Raw genomic sequence first — 17,604 nt, forward strand, 5'->3', positions numbered from 1 at the left:
ACAACATCCCCAGAAAAGAAAGAGAAACACATGAAGGAAATGTGCTTTCCCTTTAAGTGCCTTAGCCAAGCCACAAGGTTTTGAGTAAGCTCAGGCAAAATTGAATAAGACAAGCAGAAATCTCACCACTGCCAAAGGACACACCACAAGGGTGCTATAATGGCAAGGTTTAAAGTTATATAGTTCTGCGCTGCTGGCTTGTTTGTTACACAGCAGTACACCCCCAAAATCTAATGCAAAGGGACATCCACCCATTACTGTTGTGGGGAAACAACTAGTAGTGGGTTTAAATCTGGCTGAGGGGCTCTCCGTGTGAGCTTCAGTGCTCGCTTACTCCCTTGGTAGCTTACCTGGGTTTGCTTCAAGCCCAGAAGAGCTTCTGCATCCAGGACTTGTTCTGCCTCCATTGATCTGCTCATGGGAAGTGGAATTTGAACTGAACAATGCTGTGCCAGTAACAGGAGGACTGATCACTTCCCCAAGAGAATAAAAAGAGAGACAGAGAGAATGTTAGGTGGCTCCTTTCTTTGACAACAAAACTCAAGTACATGTGAGACCATGAGGCCATCCTATGACTGACTGCCTAACACAATAAAAGCCATGATAAAATAAGACTGCAGAGTATCAAAATGCTAGACAGTCATGGATTATAACTCACTGAGTAGTGGTGTAGCCAAGCTCATACTGATAAAATAGTTGGCAAACAAGACGGTGAAGATCTTCTCAAGACTTAAGGATGGATGTTTGCTCTTTTAAAAATCAACCATTCAATAAATAAACAAGTCTACTGGGTCGCCCTCATGATAAAACTAGGAAACAGAAGACTGAGTGTGAAGGATGAACATTGTGATCAAAATTAATGATGGTAGGGTATTGACAAAGTCTAAAGGTTGTTCCTGTGATAAATTTTCCCTGAAGTGAAGAAAGTTCAAGAACTCCACATTAACAGGTAAGCAAGCCCCATACCAATAACAGTAGATTAGCCTTATCCACACCTTCTAGAGGTGTTTAATAATCTAGATAATACTAATAAGCTGTTTTAATTTAAAAAAAAAGAGGCAAAAAATCCATTAGATAACATTGCATCCAGATGCACTGAACTGGTTTTAACAAAAATACCGTTCGCATGTAAGAGAATGTCCTTTGTTTTGAGAGGAGTTGATAAGTGGAAATACTTGTATTTGTGAATTAATTTCTGAGAAAATACGTAATTTAGTAGGTGTGGTACTTTGAGTGAGAAATATTCTCCATGGGTTCTTTCATATTTGGGCCAAGGCTGGAGCTGTTGTCTGGAGAGGTTATTTAACACTGAGGTGCAGCTCTGCTGAAGAATGTACATCACTGAAGGCAGGCTTTGAAGGTTACAGCCTCACCCCACTCCCTTCCTGCCTTCTTTGCTTCCCATGAGAATGAAATGTGATTAGCTACTTTCAAGCTCCTGCAACCAACTCCCATACCATTCCTGCAATTATGGACCCTCACCCCCAGAAAGAGTAAGCCAAAACAAACACTTTCCTCTAGATTGTTTATGGTCATGGTGTTTCATCACAGCAACAACAAAAAAGTTGATATAACAGGTATGAAGGGGTGTGTCTGTGTGTGTGTGTGCTCGGGTGTGTGTCCTCTGCCCCAACACACATACACACAATGAATGGGAAGAGAGCAATTCTTATTTACTGTTATGTGTGTCATTTCCTAAGACTGGAATGCTTTGTGTTAAGCTTACAACATTTATTTCCAAATAAATTGTGTTGGTTCTTTCCACTGTAGGATGTTACTTTTACTGGGTGTGGCACTGAATTTGTAGCTGAAGAGGTGAGAGATGGTAGGTAGTGAACACTCTCAGAAACACTGCAACTTGGGTAGCCAAAGAGCTCCATCACAGCCATTCCTCGGTCACTAGTGGTTCCCTCTTCAGATGTTCCCAGCAGCCAGGTCCGGGGATTGACCAAGCAAGCCAGGTGACAGTGAGCCACCAACCCCTGAAGCTTTTAACTGTAGGCAACTGAATCACAAAAAAACCGAAGTAGAGGAGTGGTGCCTGCAGTTCCAGCTACCTGACAGGAAGTTGGTTTAGCCCAAGCCTTTAAGGCTAGACTGGGCAACATAGAGATTCTGCCCTCTGCACCTCTAAAAGAAGGCTCAGAATGTACTAAAAAGCAAGGCTGCTACACAGGCTTTTAGCATACAGGGTTCTGAATCTCCAACTAATAAAAGCAAGAAGCTCTAGGGATCCAGAAGACACTGGAATAGCTGACAGAACTCAGAGTCATTATTCTGACAGCCATTTATCATTGTGGCACGGGTGTGCACACACGGCAGTTTAGGTGATTACACTCGACTTTCCCAGCAAAGAACACATTGTAATGCAGTAGAGGGAGATGACAGCTCACTTCTGACTGAAGGGTACAATCTTATCCACAGAGACAACCTCTGCCTTATCTATCCTGTGCAGGGCAGTAACCTGACCAGAAGTTAAGCAAACAGCAAGGAGAGTAATCAGGCAAAAGTCAAAAGGAGTTCTTACACACAGGAAGGGATTTCCAGATATCTTTCTTCAAACAAGTAAGCAACAGTATCTCCCCAAACAGTGCATGTATGTCAAAACTCCTAGAACATTATAAAGATGGACATAGCACTGCTAAAGATAATAGCAAAAACATGGCTCCATTGAGAAGTACTTTACATTCTGAAAGCAGGATCACCTCCTTGAACCCATCTCAACATCTTTTATAAGATAGATATCACAGTTGAAGCCAGACTCTGGCTCAACAACTGTTACTGCAGTTTGAATATGAAACAATCGGTCCCAGCTGGTAGTGCTGTTTTGGATGGTTATAAAATCATTACGAAGTGAACCCTTGCTAAAGGCAGTACACTCACTGAGGGATGGCTTTGAGATTTTATGCCTTGACCCCTGTTTTCTTTCTCTCAATTTTCTGAGTAAGGATGGAATGTGACAGACAGCTTCCTGTACCTACTGCCATGCCTTCCTCTGCTGGCTGTCATGGTTTGCCAGTCATGATGGACTGTCCCTCTAGAATTACAAGCCAAACACACCGCCCAAAAACCTTTATCACCCAGACTGCTTTTTATCAGAGTATTTTATTATAGCAACAGAAGAGAAAATAAATAAAATTGCTAATAGAAGCATCTTCAAAAGGTCAACATCTCCTGTCAAAGCTGAGCTGCCTGAAATTTGATCCTCCATTAACTGGACTATAAAAACTTAATTCCTGTGTTTAATGTGGCTTCAACTGTTTGGTTTGTGCTTGCACTGCTTATCAACACAGACACAGTTGCAGAGTTAGTGCCTATTTGCTCTTCATTAATAGTAATGCAGATACCAGACTTGCAGGCTCTAGTTAGCTACTTCCTTATGAGAAACACAAATAAATGCAAAACTACAACTAACACCCTGGCTTACAATTCCTGGTTGCTTTCTAATTTATACGAAAGGAATGTACCTGTTTGGATTCCTAGTGGGCTGGTTCTGGAAGAGGCTGAGAGAAAATCCTGATCCCAGATAGGAGAGTTTTGACTATACACTTCTTCTTCCAACATGGACAGAAACCTAGGCATAGAAAAAAATAACAAGAGTGAGCTTCAAAAATTATAAATATTCCTCAAGGCTCAGAGACCATCTTGGAAGAGGGAACAAAAAGACTGTAAGAGCCAGATGTCAGGAAAGACTGCAACACAGTGTTCTCTGGACATGAAGAATCACTATACTCAGTAACTCACAGCATCTGCAGATACCTGTACAATACCTGTGCAAGGTCAAGCAGGTCAACAATCCAGGTTGGAGTGGGAGCAGGCTCAAAAGCCCTCACCCCAACAGATGGCTTCTGAGCAGGAGAAAGTCAGTTTTAAGGGTCTGTATCTTGCTAGGCCAACCATGCTCCAGTGGATAGCCCCACAATGAGAAATATAGAAGCAGTACAATTTGGACTTGATGGGTCATATAAAAAGAGGTCATAAGAGAGGACACAAAGGGTAAATCTAAGGGAGGATCTGGGAGAAGTTAGTGGAGATGAAAATGATCAAAATATATGAAATTTTCAAAGAGTTAATAACAATATTCTTTTATTAAAAATAGGGGCAGGAAAAATGGCCAAATGGTCAAGAACATTGACAGAATTTTCCGCAGAACTGGGTTTAATTCCCAGCCCCTACATGGTGGCTCATAAACCCAGACTTCTATGGACACCAAGCATGTACATGGTGCACAGATACACACTTAGGCAAAAAACCCACACACACAAAATAAAAACCTTTTAAATAAATAAAAAGTAGGAACCATTAATTTAATTTATTACCAGATCATCAGTCACCTGTGGCAACTATCAACAAGCTACAAGGTTTCTACTTCAACTACAAAATACATTAGAATTAAGATGCAAGTGATGGACTGAGATGGGCATTCAAATACAGATTGTATGTCTACAAATATCTCCTTTTACCCCAGCATAGCGTGGTAGGACACTGGCTACAGAGTACTAATCAGATAATGTATCCTTGGTGAGGCACGCATCGGATTCCAGCTGTCTATGCAGATAGAGGTCATCAGCGTTGTCACCACCTGTGTCATTATGTACTGATTAGGCACCTGCACCACACCTGCCCTGCTCCTGGGGCTTCTGAAACTTCACCTTGAATTACATCACCACCTCTGTGATTATGAATCTCCTTATTACACAACTCTTACTACTTGACAGTGGTGGGACTGATGCCCTCAGCTGAGCCTCATAAAGCCACTGTGAAACCAAATCCGCTGCACCATGGAAACCTGTAAAATGCAGAGATCGAATAAGCCTTCTACATTCCCATGACGACTCAACAGCAGGGTGTGAAGCGAGACCAGTGGTGAATTGCTGTACTCACTCCACAACACAGTAAACCAACTGCAGCTCAAAGCAATTGGAGGCCAAGAGCAATAAATACCCCAATGTCACCACAGATTACTTTTTTTTCCTACTGCAATTCAGAGAGAAGAAATAGAAATATGGAAGAGGAGGGAAAGAGAGAAAAAGAGAGTGGATGAGAAATTAATCAATGGGAGTGGAAAAAAAAAAAAAGAAAGAAAATGAGGAAGTAATATTGTAACAATTCAGAGTTGTGGAAAAGCACAAGTTAGAACCAGTACAAGAAACCAGACCTACTGGCACCAGTCTGGAATCCCAGCTACTCAGGAGACTGAGGCAGAAAGAAACAAAAAAGCATGACACACCGGCCTTTAATCCTAGCACTTGGGAGGCAGATCTCTGTGAGTTTCAGGTCAACCTGATCTACGGAGTGAGTTCCCAGACAGCCAGGGCTGTTATATAAAGAGACCCTGTCTTGCAAAACAACAACAACAACAAAAAAGTCAGTATGAATACCACATAAATTAATAATAGCTGGGTACACGCCTTTGATCACAGCACTCCTGAGGCTGAGGCAGGTGAATTTCTGTGAGTTCAAGGCAGCCTAGTCTACATAGCAAGTTCCAGACCAGCAAGATATCAGGGCTGCCTGTTGAGACTCCGTCTGAAGAAGTAAATAATATGGGGGAGGGAGAAAAGTGGAAAGAGTGGAGGGGAGGGAAAACTGCAGTCAGGATGTAATGTATGAAAAAAGAATATATTTATAAAACAAGTAAATAAAAGAATAATAAATAATAAACCAGAGAAAGAAAAAGTAGCATATGAAGATAGGAAAAATTGTGTGGCAGGCAACCTGTACATTCATCTGGAACCAGACACAGTGCCTGGCTGGAGCCTTGCTCCCTGGTACCTGTGCCCCCTCATATGCAGGTTTCCTGGGAAAAACCTGATGCTGCAAATGCTGGATGTTCAGCTCAAGCCTCTCAAGGATATCCACAGGATGCTCTAAATCAGCCTTTGGATCAGAGAACAGTCAAGGAGAGTTCAGTAATCTCAACCAGAAAACATTCCCTACTGTTGATAGTCCTGTGAATGAATGCCTGTATGTTTGCTACTTTATTTTTTAAATTGGCTTACAAAGTAACATATAGGGTTTTAATACATATTTTAATTTAGTTGATCCCTACCCCTCAACCCTGGACCAAACTTATTCTTAAAACTTAAAACTATGTTTGGAGTCCGATTTGGTGATCCACATTTGTAATCCCAGCACTAGAAAAGCTGAGGTAAAGAAAAGCTGTAGCCTGGACTACAGAGTGAGACCATGTCTCAAAACAAGTACTCTTAACATTTTTCATGAGACACAAATCGGATAATTTAATAATAGAAATTCATTTTTGCTGTGGCTGGAGAGATGGCTCAGTACTTAAGAGTGTATATTGGTCATGTACAGTGGCACCAAGTTCAATTCCCAGACCCGCATCAAGCTTGTAACTCTAGCTCCAGGGAGACTCTGGCCTTCTGATACTCAGACAGTGCTATCATACATGTTCCCACACATTAACATATACACAAACTTAGAAGTAAATCTAGATATTAGTTTTTCCAAAAGCACAATTTTAATCATGAATTCAAAAGTGCCTCTCCCGCTATGTTCCAAGTCAACACTTTTTTCTGTGGCACACGGAAGAAAAGCTATGACACTCCCAGTAGTTTTTAAACCTTTTCTCTTTTATGTACCAACCTAGCCATTTTTTTAAGAAAAAAAAAAAATTCTCGCCCTGCCCTCCCAAAAAACCCTAATCATCTCATTCAAGTGTTGCTATCTTTGCCCAACAAGCCAAGGGCTATACCTTCACTTGCCCTCAGCCCCACCCCAGTGATGTGTTTATAAAAAGATAAAGGGTAGGGTGTGTGTGTGTGTGTGTGTGTGTGTGTGTGTGTGTGTGTGTGTGTGTGTGTGTGTGTGATGTTTTATGGAAGTGTAGTCAGGTTTGGAGGACGGAGTTTTCTTGGTGGGCCCATGCTGAGGCATCCCTTCTCTGTGAGGGACCAGTTTATTCAGGACATGGGGGGGTGGGGGAGGAGTAGAGGCCTGCCATGAGCTTGTGAAGAGAGAGGGTGGAAGGGAATTGGAGGGAAAGTGGGAACAAGAAGACAAGAGCAAGAGAGAGCAAGAGAACAAGATAGAGAGGAGGGGGCAAACAGCCCCTTTGATAGTGAGTCGGGCACACCTGGCTTTTGCCAGGTAACTGTGGGGCGGAGCTTACACAAAATGGTAACACCCAACAGCAATCCTCTTGGCTTAATTCAAACATACTTGCAGCCTAGAGATGGAGATGTACCTCAGTGACAGGATACCTGTCTAGCATGTGAGGAAGTAGATTTTACTTTACTGGAAGGGGGAAGCAAAAACATGGTGGTCACAACGCCCTCCAACTTCCTGTTGCACTAACATAATTCCTGAAAGATTCTGTATGCAGCAAAGCAAGATCCAAGAGTCACAGAGTGCGTGCATTCTACACTTAACAGTTCTGAAGGAAAAGCCAGACTGAAGGAAGCCTCCACCCCAGTGGTGGCAGCTGCTTTTGAAAAGGTGAGCGCCAGGAGTGAAGAGAAAGACACTTCACCGGGGCTCAGGGAAGACTGGAAAATGGGTTCTTCTGTTCCCGCTGAATGGACAGAAACTGCACCACATACTCTCCCTCATCATCTGTAACATCCTAGTACCTAAAGAGTAAACTCATGGCTGGGCCTCCACAAGACTGGCCCTCTCACAGACAGGGTTGGGCTTTTCCCTTAATGATAAGCTACTGGTCCTGTCAGATGCTGCGAGTGAAGAGATAATTGTCTTCAGTTGTGTACCCACTGTTAAAACCATAGAATTCAGGCAATGGCTTCAACTCCATGGCCACACTGACAGCCTTGGCAGGGTACAGAGGGACACAATTGAACAAGAATATGGAAAAGAGATTAGTATGGAAGAAGAAATGTGCCATTGGAGAGCACAGAGGAGAGCAATCAGAATCCATTCTGTGATGGATGGCCAAAGAACAACTTTGATTCATTTAAAAAGTACTGTCCAGAAGGAGAAGTGTACACCCCAGTACTCAGTAGACGAAAGCGGGGAGATCACTGTGAGTCTGAGGCCAGTCCATTCTACATAGCGAGTTCAAAGACAACCAGGGTCTCAAAAAGTTAAAACAAATAAAAACAAACAAAAAAGTTCTGGTTTGATAACTAAAATGCAGAGAAATCTTGGGAACTGGAGGTCTTTCTTCCCCTCAGGATGCTTTCTTTGAAGTTGGGGTGACCTTCCCTTACATTGCCCGAAGGCATTTCCCGGTATTTTTCAATAGCTGATCTATACCTGCAGAGAGCTAAGTGCTGGAAGGATTTTGATAGTGTCATTTCTATGGCCTATCTCCAGGGGGTTTCTATATGTAAATGCTTGTCCTCAGTGGCCTGCCCAAAAGGTGAAGGTCTGGCAGCTACCACTGTCTAAAGGCAACCCTAAGAGAAGAACGGGCATTGCCTTGATGCTAATTGTCCAGATAGGAACAATATGGCTTTTTGTATAATAAAGAGCTGACAGCTTTGCTGGGACAGAAAGTACAGGGGCAGGACTTCAGAGAGACAGAGGCAGAAGGGATGCAGGACACTCAATGAAAAACAACAGAGGCAGGGCACAGAATGGATCCAGGGAACTGTAAGCAGGAAGTGAGAAACAAGGGGAGAGACCAGATGGCAGAGAAGCTAGGATAAATTTAGAAGACCTGAGAGACTGTCCCAGCAAAAGGCCAACAGCTTTAAATGATTAAAAGTCTCTGTGTCTTATTCGCCAGTGGTTCACGGGAGCACTGTAATACTCTGATGTTTGTGATTTTGGTACTTAAATAGGCTTTGGCATACTCTCCACAACCTCAGGCCCTGGGATAAAGCAAACTCCCAAAAGCACACCCCCTTACTTTGGGAAATGTGTGAGGATTAGCGTGCGTTTCTCAAGAGGCAGTTTGTCTTTTTCCTGTCTGGCTTGTTCCAAGAGTTGTCGTCTCATGATGGTGAAGACGGAGCGCAGCAATGTTCTCCCAAATACCTTTGTGGTTTCGTACCGAGGTAAGCTGTCACAGAACTGCGGTACATTGCAGTAGCACAACCACCTGCAAGGAGACAAGTTCCATCAGTAGGCCATCAAGTCCCAGCCATCCAAAACATCCAAACACAAAGACCTCCTAGACAGTGAAGCTCAGTTGATGGAACTAGGCCTTCCATGACAGCCAACAAGATCACTAGAAAGAAGTGAGCACAAAAAGAGAGCAGTTGGCCCACCTGTTGGCCTCTTCCTATTCTGTTGTGCAATTCTGGAATCCTGGATCCAATCCTGCTTTGCCTCTTGACTAACTATATGGATATGCTACATTGCTCAGTGCCCACCTTCTTGCCTGTAAAACAGGGACAAGTCACAGCTACTTCCCTGGACTCTGTGGAATGAGATAGCATGTGAAAGGCCAGAGTGTAATTTTTGTTTCTATCAAAAGTACAGGCCAGGAGTGATGGCCGATAATCCCAGCACTGTGGATGTTGAAGCAGATGGGTACTGAAGATTGAGCCCAACATTCCTGCACACCAGCAGAGAAGTTTCGGAGACCCACTCCGAATTACAGTAGAATCTGTAACTCATTGAACACCAAGAAAATATGGCTGCCTAGCTGGACTGCTGAAACTTGGGAAGTCAGAACTGTGACATAATGAGATGTATTGTAAGGTATAATCCTGTCACTGTTCATGCAAATTTAGATGCAAATAGATCACATCAATTAGAAAACCTACTAATCTGAAACATCCTATTTTTAAAGATAGTTGGTAAGCATCTGAAAAAAAATGTATATATCACATCTAACTGGCCTAACAGACCTTATCTAGTAAGAGAGTTGGGAAATGATTTCTTTCTTTACATTATTTGATAGTTGTAGATATTTTAATATTACGAAGTACTTAAAATCAAAAAAGTAATGGAGGTGTGTATATAAAGTGGGGTTTAAGCTCAGAGGCAGAAAGCTTGCTTAGCATGAGGAAGGTCCTGGGTGTGATCCCCAGAACTGAAAAGACATAAATAAATAAGCTATAAGTGAGAAACAAAAAGGAAAGGCCACAGAGGCATTTCCTTATGTGGCATTACTCAAGGGGAAGTCTCTTGCTGCTAAGCCTAACAACCAACTTTCATCCCTGGGGCCCAGAGAGTAGAAGGAAAGAACCAATTCCCACAAGTTGTCCCTTGGCCTACACACATACACACACACACACACACACACACACATACACACACACTTTCTTTGTTATGATATATGAGTAAGTGAATGAATGAATGAACTATCTAGATGACACCTTCTTACCACTGAAGCTGTGGGGAGAAGATAAAGAGGTTTAAAACTGTTCAAAACCCAGTCAGGTGCAGGAAGTAATAAGCTCTGATCATCTGTCACCTAGGTACACTCTGCAGGCTCAAATTCAAAACTACTTTCAGCACCGTGGGATGGAAGAGAAACCCAGTTTGCCTGATCTGACCACAGGTCTGCAGTGAACTGACAATTTAGAAAACTTCCTTCAACACTAATGCTAGCAAATGAAAAGATTCAGAAACCATCCTTGCAATTCAGTCTACAGATATGGACTAAGCAACTCCAAGAAACAGCAAGAAGCAGAGATCATGGGGTTCCCAGAGTGCAGCATTAAGCAGAGGAGACCCCATGGGAATGTGTCATTGTGCAAACCATCCTGCCCCAGACCAGTGCTGCTGTTCAAAGAAAATCAAAGCCTTCCTCCATCCAGTGAGGATGCTAACAGGTAAGGTGAAGCAAGAAAAGGGATGAAGGGCATGTGTCTGCACACCTCTGTGGCCTCATCCTGTATCTAATCCCAGAGTGTCCCGTGTATAGTGGCAATGTATAGTAGCTATGGTGTGTCTCTTTGCAGGAAGACTTTCACGATCACACACACCTATAATTCCCCCTACATGGTCGGCTAAGGCATGAGAATGTCAGGTTCAACACCAATCTGAGCTGCACAGGGAAGGGTGAAGAGAGGCAGAGAAAGAGACAAGGAAAAAGGTGCTTGCTTGTTTTCTGCCCCAGCCCTATATTCTGAGACAGTCTTAGCCTGACTTTGATCTCACAGCAATCCTGCTACCTCAGACCCTGAGCACTGGGGTTACAAGTATGAATCCCTCCTTGGAAGGAAGCATAGTATTATTGTGTCTGCTTGATTCAGAATCTTTTCTTCGTTTTACATTTTATTTTATGTGTGTTATGGCTGTTTTGCCTGTACTTATGTATATGTACCATGTGTGCCTAATGCCCGAGAAGAAACAGTGTTGGATCCCTTGGAACTATGAGTGCTGGGAACCTAACACCAGTCCCCTGCAAGAGCAGTGTGTGCTGTTAACCACTGAGCCATCTCCCCAGATTCACAGTCTTAAAACACTATGCTACTTCTGTTTCCTTCCCTCAGCTCACTCCTCTAGACGGACAGACAGACATATATAGACATATACACATACATAAGGATATACATACATACATACATACATACATACATACATACATACATACATACTTGTCATATACCTCCCAGGTTATTCTGAAACCTGTTCTATAGACCAGACTGGTCTCTAACTCAGAGATCCACCTGCCTCTGCCTCCTGAGTGCTGGCCAACTGTCTCTCTTAATATTTTATGTTCAAGTAATATTTTGTAACAATTTTGAGTTTTATTTATTTATTGAAATAATAACTCTATGATCAAAAAAAGGAAGCATTATCTATTATCTAGAGTCCCGAAATTCATTTCTTTTGAAGCCAATCTTGTTGTAAGTCAACTGTGTTCACGAAGTATGGTAGAAAGAGTATCTGGGGACGGAGTCAGCGTGGGGACTCCTCATGAAATATAAATGCATGAGAAAGCTGGCTGTGAACCTTGGTAAAGCAGAAACACAGCGCAATGGGACTCTGATTATCCTCACACTACTTAAAATCTGACATTAAAATACAAAAAACAAAAAAGAAAGAGAAAAGAGAAGAAACAGGGCTGGAGTTATAACACAGTCGGTGCCATGCTTGCAGTGCGTGCAGTCCCAGGCCAATCCTCCACACCCTGTGAAGCAGACTGTTTAATCACAGGCAAGTTTCCAAACTGATATAGAGAAATGGCAATACTTTTGATAAAAAGTAAAAATTGTTATTTATTACCTGCCTCTCTGAATCAGAGTCTCATTCAGGCTGGAATGAAGACCCTCCTTCTTCAATCTCCCAAGTGCTAGGTTAAAAGCGTGTGCCACTACAGCTAGCTAAGTTACTGTTTTCAGTGGAGGTAACTAACCGCACATGTGGCTGTCATCTGGTCTTCACATCTGTATCTGAGCAGTGGTGCCTAAGGTGTAAAGTGCATTATGGGTATCTGACAGTCAAGAAAGTGGTATTTCTGCTATAAAAATGATATGTATGAATCATTTCATTGACGTGTTTGTTTGAGATGGGGTCTCTTTGGGCAACTCTGACTGGCTTCAAACTCCAAGATTCACTGACCTCTACCAGTACTGGGATTAAAATAGTGTGCCACCACAACTGGCTAAACAATAATTTAAAACTTAAAATGGCTTTTCTTTTATTCATAATAGTAGCAAGCATTTTGGTTGAATCTGCTTCTTTTAGTGTATATTTTGAGGTGGGGTCTCCTATAGCTCAGTCTGGTCTTGAACTCCTGACCCTCCTGGGACCTTCAGACTTTTATTCATCTCTGAGTCTAGTATTCACCACAGAGAATCCTATTTGCCTCATTTTCATGGTAATAGTGTTCCATAAGTGTGTTTCTTAATTACCCCCAACTGGATTATTCTCCCTGCTTCCCTTCATCAGAGGGCATAAAGGAGGATGCAGAGTTAAGTGCGTCCACCTTCATTTCCTCCTATTATAAGCAGAGGCTCTTGATCTAGAAATGAACCAGCCCCAGTGCATACGGGCGCTCTGGGCAGGTTTCTCTTCACATGGTTGGCTCCACCTTTGGTGGTCCACTGGAGATGCTGAACACCAAAAGACTCTTCCCCTGTTTTTACCATATGCTATCACTCAAAATACCAACAAAAAGTCCCACTCAAATACCAACACTCTAGTTCAGTTGTCCATTAATCTCGACTATTATACAACTACACAATCCAACAGATTCTAAACAGCACTGGAGGGGGGAGGGTGAAAATAAAGCCCAAAATCTTCCCTGTAACTGTTTTATGCCAGATAGCAGTGCAAACTTCCCACAGGATACGGCTCCACAGAGGAAGAAACTAAGAGTCAGGGAAGAGAAGACTGGTCTACAGCTCACAAGCTCACAGAGATAGGGAAAAGTGGGACCAGAGAAAAGCCCCGAGCTCACTGAAAGCCCAGTGTCTGTTTTTGCTACTCTTTGGTATCTATTATGTGCCACACATTTCCTGATAGTTCCCAAGTGCCAACCTACATTAATTATTTTGGTTTGTTTTTGTTTGGTTGTTTGATTCTGTTTGTTGGTTGGTTGGTTTGATTTGGTTTGTTGGTTGGTTGGTTTGATTTGGTTTTCTGAAGGCAGGGTTTCTCTGTATGGTTCTGGCTGTCCTGAAAAGCATTCAGGCTGTCCGCCAATCTCAGAGATCTGCCTCTCTCAGCCTCCCCCAGTGCGATGATTAATAACTGAGCAATCCTCACGTGAGAGGCAAACAGTAAGTTCATGCCTGGAAGGTCCTCTTTGGAGCCAGGCTGCAGTATTTGAGCTGAGTTACCTTGTGTAGTTTTCTTTGTATCCTGAGATGTCGTCATTGGGAGACCGCAGTCTCCGCTGAGATGGGGCCTCCAGATGCCAATAGTTGATGCGGTTCAGAAACATCTTGGCCAGCTCGGCTGTTGTCTGCCTCTCCTTTGATGGCAAGTGACTAAATTTGTACTGTACAAAGTTGTTCACACCCTGAAAAGATGGAAAAACAGAATGTTCATGGAGCTATATGACCACACTAACTCTGAATACCACCAGTCACCTCACTGGTATTCGCAAAAGAAAAAGTTGTTCTCTTGCTTCAAAAGAATCAATACTGCCCATGGGAAATCTCCCCTCTGATCACAGTAAAAATGACAAAAAAAAAAAAAAAAAAAAAAATCAGAATTATCATTCTGTCTCCACTTCAATCTGAAGCAGCAAAGAGAAAATCACTGACAAACACGGGAGGGGCCAAAACCCCCTTAAACAAGTAAACATTCAGAATGAGGTTCTTGGATAAATGTTTCTGTCTGTGAAATTTTTAAAAGGTTGCTACAATACCTTTCACTAAACACTACCTTATCTTGAGATAAACACTAAAGTGTACACATTAAATAACCTTCTTGTAGTTTTAGCAAGAATGTCAGACAAAGAAAAAGCATTCAGAGATTGTACTTTTCCAAGAGGGATATAAATTGATCTAAATTTTCTACAAAGCACTCCCATCTTGTCACGTAAAAGAACAAGGCGTCTTATCAGTTTAGAATCAATAGGAAACATATTCTTAGCTAAGTGGTGACGACTCGTTCCTTTAATCTCAGCACTTGGGAGGCGGAGGCACATGGACCTCTGAGTTTGAGGCCAGTCTGATCTGCAGAGTGAGTTCCAGGATAGCCAGGGCTACACAGAGAAACCTTGTCTCAAAAAACAAAAGACAAAAACAAAAAAAAAAGCAAACAAACAAACAAAACAAAGATGAAGAGGAGGAGGAAAAAAGAAAAGTTTATTGCAAAAAAAAAAAAAAAAAAAAAGACGCTGGTATCACGTTGTGATGGTTAGCTCTGTCAACTTGACTAGACCTTCAGTCATCACCTGGGAAAGGAGTCTTAAACAGTGACTGTTTACATTGGGGTGGCCTTTGGGCATGGCTTCAGGAGATGGTCTTAATCCAGTTTATTGATGTGGGATGGGACAGCCCACTGTGGATAGCAACGTTCCCTAAGACAGAGGTTCTGATCTGTTTAAGCATGAACAGAACACAGCAAACCTGAAGGCATTCACTTCCTTCTGCTTTTGACTGTAAATGTGGTATGATAAGCTTCCTGGAGTTCCTGCCACTGTAACTTCCCCACTAAGGACTGTAATCTGGATTGTAAACTTCTCATAAACACTTCTCAGAAACTGGTTTTTTTTAATCAGGTATTTTATCACAGCAAGAGAAACAAAGCTAGAATTAAAATTAACCCCCCCCAAGTCCCACCAAGTTACAATGTTTTCCACATCTTTAATGAATTCCCTCTCTTCAATAGGCTTTTTCAAACAGTGCCAAATAAAAGAACAGAGACTTCGTTTACAGATATCAAAAGCATGAAAACGCACGTTCTACACGTTCTGCTCATTTTTCCTACATAGTGGAGTCTACACACAGCACTCCTAGAACACAGTGCCAGATTATCCATGAATCTCTACAGACTTTGTATGAACATTTTGAAGCAGAGTGGAGATGGATGTAAGAACTATACAGAAATGTGGGAAGAAACATAAAAGCTCCTCAGGCTAGAGTGGAGCTTAATCGTGGGTGCTGACTCTTGGTTCTGGGTTTGGCCCAGCAAACAAAAGCTGGCAGGGCCTTCAGCCTTAAATTCATGTAAAAAGAGTTCCTCTTACCTGTTCAATACTGGGCTTTTCAAATGGCGGCTTCTTCTCCAAGGAGCCTTCCACCACAGGTTTTCCTCTTTGTAAAATTGACTTTCTCAAGAGCTGCAAAGAAATCATTTTTTAAAACAAACTTTAGTCTGAAAGGCTTTTATTAATGGTATGTTTCTAGTTATGTGGTTCAGGTTTTGGATTTTTGAGATAGTATCTCCCTATATAGTCCAGGCTGACCTCAAAGTCATGGCCCTTCTTTCTTAGCCTTAGCTTTCCTAGTACTGGGATTACAGGTATCTACCACGTACCACCATATCTAGCATTTAAAACGCACATGTGTGCCTGAGTACACACACACACACACACACACACACACACACACATACACAAACACACAAATATATTCTACATTATACCTACTTCTTTCCTCCCAGCCCCCATCCAACATATACCTAAGCTTTAAGAGAAGTCATCATATATATATTTTTAATGAATTGATTAATATGAATTAATCCTTAAGTCAAACTCCTAGATATCACAATCTTGCCTTCATGCCTTTAAACAGAGCTAGGCAACCTCTAAGTTCTGAGCAGTCTGGACTACTCTGCACGGATCCTCTAACACCACCACCCCCTATCCCCCATCCCCACCTCTCTCTCTCTCTCTCTCTCTCTCTCTCTCTCTCTCTCTCTCTCTCTCTCTCTCTCTCTCTCCTCTTCCCTTAGTTTCCCCTTCTCGCCCATTTCTGCTTGCTAGGGACCAAGAGGCCCAGTGAGACTCACTGAGGCCACCACAGGAGCTGAAGCTCTCACAGTCTTAAATACTAGAAAAAGCAGAATCCACTCTGCATAAAGAAGGACAAGAGCACAGGCTCAGAAGCTTGGAAGGAGCTTTCTCTACTTCTGTCTTTTTCCATTTCTTCTGCGGATGCCAGGTGCGTGTTCTCGGTGCCCACAAACCAAATACACTGCTTCTAATTCCAGCCCCAGGATCAAAGGCTCCAAAGAAAGAAAAAGGTACAAAAAAGAGAATATTTCACCACAGAGCACAATACCTGTAGGGGGCCCTATATAAGTTATGGGTATGGACAAGTTACTGACACTTTCAGTGTGCTATGTCCTTTTTCACAAAAAAAAAATGATTGTAATAAAGGTAAACACTGTGTGTGCTTGCAATGCTAAAGATTAATCATGAGTCAGTTGTAGCTCTGCCTAGAATCCCAGACCTCTGTGAGGTGAAGGCAGAAAGATCAGGATATTTAGGCCATCCTCAGCTATATGGTGAGTTTAAAGTTACATGAGACTCCATCTCCAAACAAAACTAAACAGGATTTATCATGAATTTTTTTCCTGTGTTTATTTTTAGAGTTAAATAAGATCTTCTTTCCTAGTTCATCCCCTCAGAAACTTGATCCACTGAATGTTTAGTTTTGAGGCAAATTTATATGAACTGGGAGACAGTGAACCTGTTTCTTTTTTTTTCAAATATAAAAACATAGAGCTGGAATCTGGGCATAACGGCTCATGCGATCATCTCAGCGCTCAAGAGGTGGAGGCAGAAAGGGCTGCTGCAAATTCAAAGCTAGCCCTTGCTACCTATTGAGTTTCAGGCTAGCCATAGTAGACAGGAAGATTTGGTTTCAAACAACAACAAAAAGATGGGCCTAAACTACACAGAAAGACCTGATCTAAGGAAAAGAAAGAAAAGGGGGTGGCAGAAAGAGAAGAGAGCACTGGCCATCTTGGATTCTGATTTTAGAAGCAAATTATCAATCCTGCAGTTTGGAGATGAGGGAGGGCAAAAGCCACAGTGCTCCGACCTGGGCAAGTGCTTGCTGGCTGGGTCTAACTAAGGCTTGCAAGCACATGGCCAGCAGGATAGAAAGCACCTTGACTTGCAGGACAGCAAAAGCTGCTGGGGCGCTTGCTCCAGCACAAACACCAGCCTCAGCACTGCAGTCCTTGTTTTCCCTGAATGAAGATCATTCTCCAAAGAAGCGCTAACAGCAACAAACTGCCAGGGTTGAGTCAAGTGACTCCAGCCCACAGCCATGTCCACAAGGTGCCACCTGAGGGGCCTATCCTGCGGATGCTGTG

At 42.5% G+C, this 17,604-nt stretch overlaps 1 protein-coding gene across 1 annotated transcript in view; it reads right to left on the reverse strand.

Moving 5' to 3' along the window:
* Positions 1–17,604, reverse strand: part of KAT2B (lysine acetyltransferase 2B) — an 89,852-nt gene that overhangs the window by 23,641 nt on the left and 48,607 nt on the right. The window contains exons 4-8 of the mRNA XM_080916963.1: positions 15,527–15,619; positions 13,668–13,849; positions 8,834–9,025; positions 3,468–3,574; positions 351–473 (exon numbers count right to left, since the gene is read on the reverse strand). Coding sequence (XP_080773089.1) covers positions 351–473; positions 3,468–3,574; positions 8,834–9,025; positions 13,668–13,849; positions 15,527–15,619 — 697 coding nt within the window. The remainder of the gene's footprint in view (positions 1–350; positions 474–3,467; positions 3,575–8,833; positions 9,026–13,667; positions 13,850–15,526; positions 15,620–17,604) is intronic.

This window comes from Micromys minutus (genome assembly GCF_963924665.1).
Source record: "Micromys minutus genome assembly, chromosome: 5".
Lineage (NCBI taxonomy): Eukaryota > Metazoa > Chordata > Mammalia > Rodentia > Muridae > Micromys > Micromys minutus.